This window comes from Pollachius pollachius (assembly GCF_949987615.1).
Source record: "Pollachius pollachius genome assembly, chromosome: 12".
Lineage (NCBI taxonomy): Eukaryota > Metazoa > Chordata > Actinopteri > Gadiformes > Gadidae > Pollachius > Pollachius pollachius.
In genome coordinates this window covers 11,614,606-11,624,545 of record NC_136945.1, presented here as the reverse complement: position 1 = coordinate 11,624,545, position 9,940 = coordinate 11,614,606, and the positions used below count along the sequence as shown (strand labels likewise).

The window sequence follows — 9,940 nt, the reverse complement described above, 5'->3', positions numbered from 1 at the left end:
TACCAATCTTAATGCCGGCAGACTCCAAGCTCAGGCACTCCCTAGTTCCTAGCAAGTATGTAATATAATGTTATGCCAGTCAATCCTCGATTTGCACAGAACTCCCGGCTTCCTCGATGGTCAATATGTTTGTTTCCCCTATAACCTTGTCCTGCATGAAAGTAGATTGCAAAAAGTAAAACCCATATAAAAAAGTGTTGCACTCTGAGAGAGGTGGAAGTTAACCTTTACACATGCTATGACATCCACTCTGATCCCCCTGACAGATAATCTATCCGTCAGCCCAACAGAACGGTAAGGAACACGGCCTCTCCGACACTCACCCAGGGATCCGCCGAAGGAAGGCCGATTTGTGCTCAAGTGTCTCCGGGGGAAAGTGGGGGTACATTTGTACAAAACTGACAGTGGCTGAAGACCTGAATGTCACGGTACATGGAAATCTTGTAAAAGAAAAAAAAAGGACAAACTTTTGGAACTTTAAGAGAAGGCATATTATGCTTTAAGCTGTTTTGGCCTGTTTTCTGCATTTAAATTATAACAATATTTGAAACAATTCATTATAATATCTAGAGGAGACATGGAGCCGAAATTTGATTAGGTGCTACTGATTGGATTCTTTAATATTGTTTTTACACAATAGCAACAACAAGAGCGCTCTGAAATAACATAATAAATTATCATAGTTACATCTCCTGCATTCAGACACTTGTGTACATAAGTTAAAGGAGGTGGGGGTAAATGTATTGCTGCAGCAGAGAAGGGCATATCAAACCAACCATATCAGAAAATGGTTTTCCCATGGCTAGGTGTTTTGCCCATTATTATGTACTTCTGTGCTCATATGCTGACATCACATATTTCTCCAGAAGATTAACTCTGCAGAACGCCGCTCCACCACCGCCCCCCCCACACACACGGACCGGAAATATGATTACCTTTCGATTTTCTGCTTCTTCTCCATTGACTTATGCTTTGTGGCTTTATGTGTCACGACTAAACATCACACAGAGAACAGAACACTTCTGAGGTATTCACTTTTTATTCAACTGTCCGGTTAAGTACATAGTTTGGTCACTGCAACAATGATATCACAATTCACCCGATAGATTTAGGATTAAGACAAATAAACTATGGTAACGTTTTAAAGCTTGTCTCTGAGTGGAGCTGCAATACATTTCTCCTGTGACTTCATGAGTTGGCAAACCTACAATAACATAATTTACCTTAATCAAGAAGACAATAATAAGACAGTGTGCAACCACAAGAGGTATACCACCGACTGAAGCAGCCCTTTGCTAGCAAAACCCTGTATGTTTTTACAGAGGATACCAGTTGTTACACATTGCTTCGGAGACAATATAAAACACTAATTGTTGGCTTATTTTGGCATTGACTTGCTGTGGATCTTCCCTGGCAGATCAACGTTACTTTACAGCTCACACAAAGCAATACCCATCTCCACTCAAACTAAGCACGATGTGGCCCTGTGCTTATCCTTCTGCTTTGATTTAATTGGCACACAATGATAACACGTCTGTCTGGCAATTGGTATTTTACACATATTTTCTTTAGATGCACTAAAATCAAAACATCACAAAAAGTAAAATAAATGTTTGAACTTACTAATTACTACCCCTAAAGAATGAGCACTATGCTGCAAGAATGAGAGTGCTTATTAGCCTCGCCAGTAGGGCAGGTATTTGTCTGATCAATAGTGGTCCTGTTTGAATACAAAATTATATTTCAACTAGAATCAATGTGATTAATAAAATGGCTTTAATCATAGCAGAGACAAACAAACTTTTTTTCTGTCGGGCAGCTGCATCAAAATTCTCAGATAAGAACATCACCCTGAATGTTAAGTTAGGTTTGAGGCTGTGAAATGAGCCAGGGTTCTTGATTGGTTGAGGCCTTTGATACAAGGCTGCTGAACATGATTAAGCTGCTGGTTGAGGTGGAACACAGTTTTAAGGCAAAGGCAATGGCAGAGCCACCATTTTTGCCACGGTGGTCACTATTCATCAACAGTGGTCACTGTTTATCAATGGTGGCCACTTTTTCTCAATGGTGGCCACTGTTCTCAATGGCGGTCACTCTTCCCTAATGGTGGCACCATTTTCCCAATAATGGCCACTATTTCTTAATGGCGGCCACTGCCTTCTTGGCGGCATCGTCCAGGTTCTCGGCAGACGTGATGGGCAGGCCGCTCTCGGCCAGGATCCTCTTGGCTTCCTGAACGTTGGTCCCTGGAGGGAGGAAGGGTCAAACTGAATAAAGATCATCATACAAAAAAGGAGAGGCAACCAAAAGTAGAAAAACAAAGCTATTCTGTGGCCCATCTGTCACCGGTTGTGTTGCCGCTAGGAGGCTCCACATGAAAGGCGGCGTGCAACATTACTTAGATGGAATCAATGCACACCGAGTGACAGAAGGACGGAGTTATGGGTGAGTGGCGGAAAATTCAACCACTGATCCAAAGGCAGCGAATGGGCTTGTGGGGGATGAAAGAGAAAATAAAAGGGCAACGCGGGTGTGTTGTTGTGTGGGTGGCTGGGTGAATGTCAACATTTGCATCTGTGGCATGCAAATGTATCTGGGGGGGGACACAGTGTGTATATGTGGGTGTTTTAGGGGTGGGAGGGGGGTCAGAGCAGGCAGATGCTCAGCTGGGATCTCTGGTAGTACTCATGACCTCATGGAGTGGCGGTCTAGGAGGCGCACACACACACACACACACACACACACACACACACACACGGTTTCTCGACTATAGAAGAGAAGACACCTGTCTTCTCTTCTATAGTCGGGCCACCATGTTGGCCACAATGTTGGGGGAGACGATCAGGAAATTACATTAATGTGCACAGTAATAGAAGTGGGCAGTGGGCAGGGCAGTGGGTAGGGCAGGAGCAGTGGGTAGGGCAGGAGCAGTGGGTAGGGCAGGAGCAGTGGGCAGGAGCAGTGGGTAGGGCAGGAGCAGTGGGTAGGGCAGGAGCAGTGGGTAGGGCAGGAGCAGTGGGTAGGGCAGGAGCAGTGGGTAGGGCAGTGGGTAGGGCAGGAGCAGTGGGTAGGGCAGTGGGTAGGGCAGTGGGTAGGGCAGTGGGTAGGGCAGGAGCAGTGGGTAGGGCAGTGGGTAGGGCAGGAGCAGTGGGTAGGGCAGTGGGTAGGGCAGTGGGTAGGGCAGTGGGTAGGGCAGTGGGTAGGGCAGTGGGTAGGGCAGTGGGTAGGGCAGGAGCAGTGGGTAGGGCAGTGGGTAGGGCAGTGGGTAGGGCAGTGGGTAGGGCAGTGGGTAGGGCAGTGGGTAGGGCAGTGGGTAGGGCAGGAGCAGTGGGTAGATCAAGAAAGCCGAAAGAAAAGTTAAATGAGGCAAAACTCTTTGAAATGTGGGCCAGCTGCCGCGTTTCCCCCGGCTGGTTCCTGCACTCAACACGTTGGTTGCCGTGAGTGAAAAGCTGTTTGACGTTGGACAGATGTTGGTGCACCAGCCAATCATCTAGTCAGACTGCAGTTTATATAGGAGGCTGCGGAAATTGTGTTGCCATGGAATTCAGGAAATTATTAGATCCAAAACGGGACAGAAAAACAGAAGTATATAATTGAATTATCAGCCGTCCGCATCATTCTCCAAGCATACCACCCAACGAACAAACCTCATTGAATTAACAATTTGTACAGATTCAGATAAGCTAATATGATTTAGCTAGCCGTATACATCGCCTAACCAAAAATAAATTATTCCCAATTAGAATTTTCCAGGTTTTCTGTGTCCATCTGCACGCAATCGGGCCTGGCCTTGTCAGATGAGTGGCTCTGTTGCCTCTCCCTGTGCGAGCGTGTTTGTGCATGTGTTCACGTGCACGCTCGCTCATACACAGACACTTCCACAGTGACACGAGTCCTGGCTGCCGTGTAATTAAGACAGCATGATATGCGAGTCCTCCAGAGGTCTTTCCTTGCCTAATCAATGGGCCTTTCATGAGGAATTCTATTACCGCCCCCACTTAACGACTAATATTTCATCGCTTTTGTCCGGCCAGATAATAAGTCATTCCAAACACATTTCAGGAGCACCGCGCGGCAAACAATCAATTGTGCGATGTAATTAATTAAAGCCGGGCCAGGAAGAGACGGCGGTTGACGTATAAACAGGGGACAACGTGTCCACAGCAGTTTTCTAATTGACTGGCATCACATATTCAAGTCTCCTGTTTCCCTAACGCTCCCCAGCCTCACACAGATATATTATCCTCCGAAAGGGCAAAGCTTTCGCTCAACATTGATAATGGGAGGCTGGGTGGTGCTGGTGGTGTTGGTGGTGCGGATGATAATATGGGTGGCAGGCAGGTTGTTGTGGATAGCTGGGTGGTCTGTTGGGTGGTTTTGGTCGGTGGGTGCTAGGGCAGGTGTTGTGGTGGGTGTGGTTAAGTGGGTCGTAGGGTCGGTGGTGTTGGTGGTTGGTTCGTAGGGTAGGGCTTGGTAGTGGTGGGCCAGACTTTGCATGTCTCTGCAACTACATCCTTCATGAGGAAACCACACACAGACCTAAGGTTGAAAGAACATACAGCTGAGGAAAGATAGCGATTTTCTGTGTTTCCATAGGTGTTTACTGCAAATGCAAATTGAGGAAATGTACAAAAATACATAAATTGTAAAGATGAATCCTCCAACACCGGGAGAGACAAATAACACTTTCACACATTTTCATGAATATTCAAGACATTCCCAATTCTTTGTTAGTGCCTCTATTCATGTGTTACTGTTGCACCGTTCTTGTGTGTGTGTGTGTGTGTGCTGTAGAGTTGGCACAGCTGTAGGAGTGAGAAAGTGAGTGAATAAATGAATGCATCATCTTTGTTTCTGAACGACCTGTGCGTGTGTAGGTGTGTGGGTGTGCGTGTGTGTGTAGCCGAGAGCGGTAGAGGAGACGGATTGTTCCCTGCAGTGGTTGAAGTCAACGCATTCGATGCAGCCATTATGAATGTATGCGTTGGTTTACGGTGAGTGTGTTAGATGGCTGTGTGTGTGTGTGTGCGTGTTCACCTGCAGCCACTAGGTGCTGCCAAAGACCTACTAACTGTCAAGCTGCTGGAGCCATGAATAGTAACACAAGCAAATGCACTCGCACACTCGCACACACACACACACACACACACATACACACACACACAGCAGGGCTACTATGAGACACCGGAATTAAAGGAAGGTTAATATCGCCCCTCAATGTCAAAGTAAACTATAGAGAAAGAAGCTAGCGTAAAGGTATCGCAAGACTAATCAGGAAAACCAAGTGTGTAGAGCGCATGCCAAAAAGATACACTTTAAACTTATTTTTTGTCACCATGAAACCGGTTACAATGAAATCAGAAAAAGGGGGAAGAGTTCAAATGCACCGTAAATAGCTTGTCGAGGATTCAAATAATCTTTAGGAATCAGGGGTAGGGCTAAAGTTAGATTGAGAGACCGCGTGAGAGAGAGAAGGCAAGGTGGGGGTTAAACATAAGGTTAAGGCTACAGTAAACATAAGACAGCAGAGAGAGCCAGAGGGGGGAGCGTTTCTATTGGTCCATACCAATAAAAACATTTCACATGAAATATTTATGGTGAAAAATGTAATGACAGAGCCCCAGGGCGAGCAAGTTTACCGGCCTTTACATGGGGAGCAGGAGAGGCCTAGCAGCCATATTATGTTATTACAGCTATTTCAGCTGATGGCCTAGGTCTGGGTGGGTATTGTAACATCGTTTCTGTGCTCGTGTTCCACCGTGTTTACGTCTCATTCATGGCAATAAATAGAAAGAAAATACGTTCTTTAAGGAATACAAACTAGAAATATATTCATGCACACAGTGCTTGTTGGAAGTATATGAGCGCGTATGCGTGTGTCTGAGTGAATCACCAGTAGATTATTCTGTAAAGGTGTCGAAACCCCTTCTGACCCTACCTACACTCGTCTTTTAATTATCGAGCAACAGCAGTACAAAGAAAAAAAGAAAAGAGGAAAAAAAAGAAAAAAAGGCTCAATCTCCCTTTTAAGGCGAAAATTGCCTCCACTGCCTGACAGACAGCCGCTCGGCAAATCAATAAGCCATGGAAGAGAGTTAAGCGAATGCAGTCATCCTTCTCCCCCCCAGACCCCACTAGCGTAGCTTCAAGCATCTCTCTCTCTCTGCTCTGTAGAGGCAGCGGGTCGCTTCACAGGGCCACGTCCATGGGGTCTGCCATGGCCAAAGGGGGCAGCAGTTCATCACATATCTCTGGGATGTGTGCTTTTGAAATGCTTTTGATGTTAAAACACACTTTGTTGTTCAAAATGCTGTGCTGTAAAAAAAATCCCTGTTCTTAAGATAATCAAACGCTAGATAGATAAGATAATCAAAAATGCTACGTTCTTAAAATAATGTTTTCTTAAAATAACGTTCTTAAAATGTGCTGTTCTTTAAATGCTCTGTTCTTTAAAATACAAACAATGTTCTAAGTGCTGTGAACATCTGAATAAATTGTGTATTCTGCGGTGCATGTGCTCCATTGTGGATTGGGTTGCTTAAGGAAGATTGGATATTTCGCTGATTATTCCCGATAGGTAAAATGATGTGTTAAATAAATCAATGTGTGTGTTTATTTCAACACAAACACAATAACAAAATCCCTGCCCCCTCCCCCATTTTGCCCACCAACACTAGCGGCATGGGAAACCATGACTCCCTAAATGAAATCAAGTCGGTGCCGTGAAGAAGCTTCCCCCAATTAAAAGTTGGCCACTTAATCCGTTCTGATCCAGTTGCAGTGCGCCGGGCTGTTCCTTAGTGGCCCTTTGGTCAGCCTAACTAGCGAGCTGATTGATTGTCAACAAATCCCCACTCGTGTGTGTGTGAGACCCCGTGTTATGACCAGCAGCTAAAGCCCGGATTAACCCACGAGCCAGAAGAGAATGGTAAGACCAAAAGCGAGCCCTGACCTTCTGGGTGGAGGCCATTTGCAAGTCAGGATGAATTCCGGTTGGCTGTTAAGATGAAAATGCAGTGGGCAATTATGGGGCTATCTAAAGCAATGACAGAGCTAATCTCAGAGTCAACATACATGCGTTTTTTTGATTTTTTTTTTACCATAAGCAGTTGTTCGGAATAGTCTTTTCATTTTCCCAAGAAGGGAATTAATAATTTAAGATAATAAAACCGAGTTTGGAGGACACAAGTTGATTTAATTATTTTTTTTTATATTACTATGAAAGATATCTAGAGCCGTACAAAAACCCTGATTATTTAATAGAATACTTAATTGAAATATCTGAAAATGGGCTTATAATAACCCTACGCACATCAGAACAACTTCCAATTGTTGGATGAAAGTATAATGACCTTATATAGTAAGTAAGTAAATATAAAATTCATTGCCTGTGACTTGTTTGTAGTTTTGCAGACAAGGCTTGATTGTTATAATTTGCCATGATGCACTGTGCAATTTACCGCATTTCAAAGAAGGAAATGCTTCAGCAAAAACCACATGATAACAAATAAATGTGAAACGCTATTTAATGTTCTCGAGGCACTTTTTTTAATGGAATGAGAGTACTTTTATATCTGAGCATGGGATGATATAATGTCTGTTCTAATACGCTACCATTGGTGGTTCATACTGTATACGCTCAATTATATGTCCTTCTAACTGATATACTGTTTACATTTAGTAAAAATACACTGAAAACCCTGCTGTTTTTCGTGCCTACCACATCTCACAAATCCAACCAAAATTCCTATTATTAATTACTCATCAAAGGTCTACATTTTTAGTATTAGGTAGCCTCAAGCAGTTCTTATAAAACATTTCTAAAAGTCCAGTGAACTAATATGAGTGGGCCGTTAGAGAACAGAGTATAGAGCAGCATCGTGTATGCATGTATACAGTCGAGGTTGGAACAGCGTGGTGTTCTTACAGTTTGCTCAACAAGCCAGAAGCACTCAGCTTCAGGGCTTTTTTGTTAAGATTCTGGCAATCATGAACTCCCTCCGCGCTTTCTACTGAGTTGTTTAGTCGGATCTCATTCATCTTGTTAAATGATTGTCTACAAGTAGGCTATGCATCTCACGTTAACTGGCCGAATGTTTCCAGAGCGATTTTAGGCTATTCAATTAGTGGATGCGCCGAAGAAAGCCGAACAATGTCTTCAGCGAAAGACTGCACAAGATTCATTGTGGCACTGTTGGTATGAGTTATAATTTACAAACAAGTCTAACAAAAATCCATTTTCACGGTCTAGTAGAAAATAAAAAATCCAAGCGAGCGTCAACAACAGGCTGAAAAAGAGTGCAGCAAATGTGATCAGGCCAAAATCGTTTTAATTAAGGCATTCACATTTCTAGGCAATTCTCTTGTCCAAATGGGCCCTCTCTGACGGTAAAACATGCATTTTATTGTATAGATATGGAGAGAACATAATAAAATAACCTCCTTTTTTCTTGCTATTGTATATTAATGAGATTAAACATTAATGAGAAACACGGCTACAACTTGATGAAAAATGATATTGAATTAGCCAGGTCAATATAGCACTCCCTTCTGTCCTTGTCCTGCTTTTGGAACCAGCCCCTCTGCTCTGACCCACACAAACTGAGCTGGCTATGTGTGGGAATTGATAACTGAGGCACAGGCGGGCTAAATAAGGGCTAAAGAAAGACCGAAAGACACAAGAACCTCTGGAGCCTCGCTCATTAGCATACAGGGGGGGTTGAAAGGTGATCCAATCAGGGTGCGGTCTCCATTGTCTCGCTCGGCGCCCGACCACCGGTGCTTAGGATCATGACAAGGGTGAAAAATGCACGATTGGTTGCTACTGCAGGAGTTGCCCGAGCCCCTCAATGAGAATGGATGGGCCTATTGGTGACAATGCAATGATTCATGTCCTGCCACTAAAGTTTAAAACAAAGCAAATAAAACCTGCCCTCCCGCCAGCTTGTCCTTGTGACGAAAAATCAATGAAGGTCTGCATATTCCTTAAGGCTGGCTTCCTTGGTGATGAGGACTCATCAATAATGGCCCCTATTAAAGGTTCAGTGTTCGTGACGGCGCTCACCCAACGAAGAAAGTGTGACCGGCTAGAGAGGTCAGAGGTCAGACAGGTCGGAACTTTGAGGGCTTAGGGACATTTGGTGTGTGTGTGCCGTGCCGACTGACCCACCTTCGAGCCGAACCACCAGCGGCACCTTGAGTTCCAGCTCGCGGCAAGCCTTGGTGATGCCGTTAGCGATGATGGCACAGTTCACAATGCCCCCGAAGATGTTCACCAGGATGGCCTCCACCTAAAGGGCCAGAGGAACATAAGGGTGTGGTTAAAGATGAATGGAAACTTATATTTCATACTTCATTGTGTCATATCAAAGCATCAAGGGTTGAGGGATCACTGTTCTGAAAATGAAATTCCTTTTTTCTAATTAAACACAGCTATAACTGGCTGTTTGAAACATCTCCCCCAGCAATTGACACTTTGCAAATATAGCATGTGTAAAGAGTTCTGAAAGTTCCTCATCAAATTGAGAAGGAACCCTTGATGAAGTAGGGTGTCTGGGTGGTGTGTGCGTGCGTTTGGTCGTGTTTGCGTTGGTAGTGCTGCCAAGGTGATTACACTAACAACATGCTCCCTGTAATTACCTTGGCGGATTCAAAGGTAAACAGGGTAGGAGCACACAGAATTAATCCTCCATGTTTGTTTATAATCTCTCTTAATCTGTTCGCAGACTTGGAGGAGAATTGTGTGGAAGTGCACGTTGATCGTTTTGTTGGTGTGAGTTCAGTGGGTGCGATTGAAGAAAGGGTTGAGTCGGGGACCTGGATAGCTTTCAGAAATGAGATCCGTCACAGTGCCGACCGTCTCCTTTCCAAAACGTGCAGTTGAGAACATGGACGCAGCACATTTCAGACACAGGCAGCATAGCAAGCAATTGCCAGG

General features: G+C 44.4%; 1 protein-coding gene across 1 annotated transcript in view; it reads right to left on the bottom strand.

Moving 5' to 3' along the window:
- Nucleotides 1–1,759: 1,759 nt before the first annotated feature.
- The window catches only part of suclg2 (succinate-CoA ligase GDP-forming subunit beta), a gene marked incomplete at its 5' end in the record, with an annotated part of 67,538 nt that continues 59,357 nt past the window's right edge, over nt 1,760–9,940 (bottom strand). Inside the window, 2 exons of the mRNA XM_079747366.1 lie at nt 1,760–2,246; nt 9,173–9,293. Of these exons, the coding sequence (XP_079603492.1) occupies nt 2,134–2,246; nt 9,173–9,293 (234 nt within the window). The 3' untranslated portion in view covers nt 1,760–2,133. The remainder of the gene's footprint in view (nt 2,247–9,172; nt 9,294–9,940) is intronic.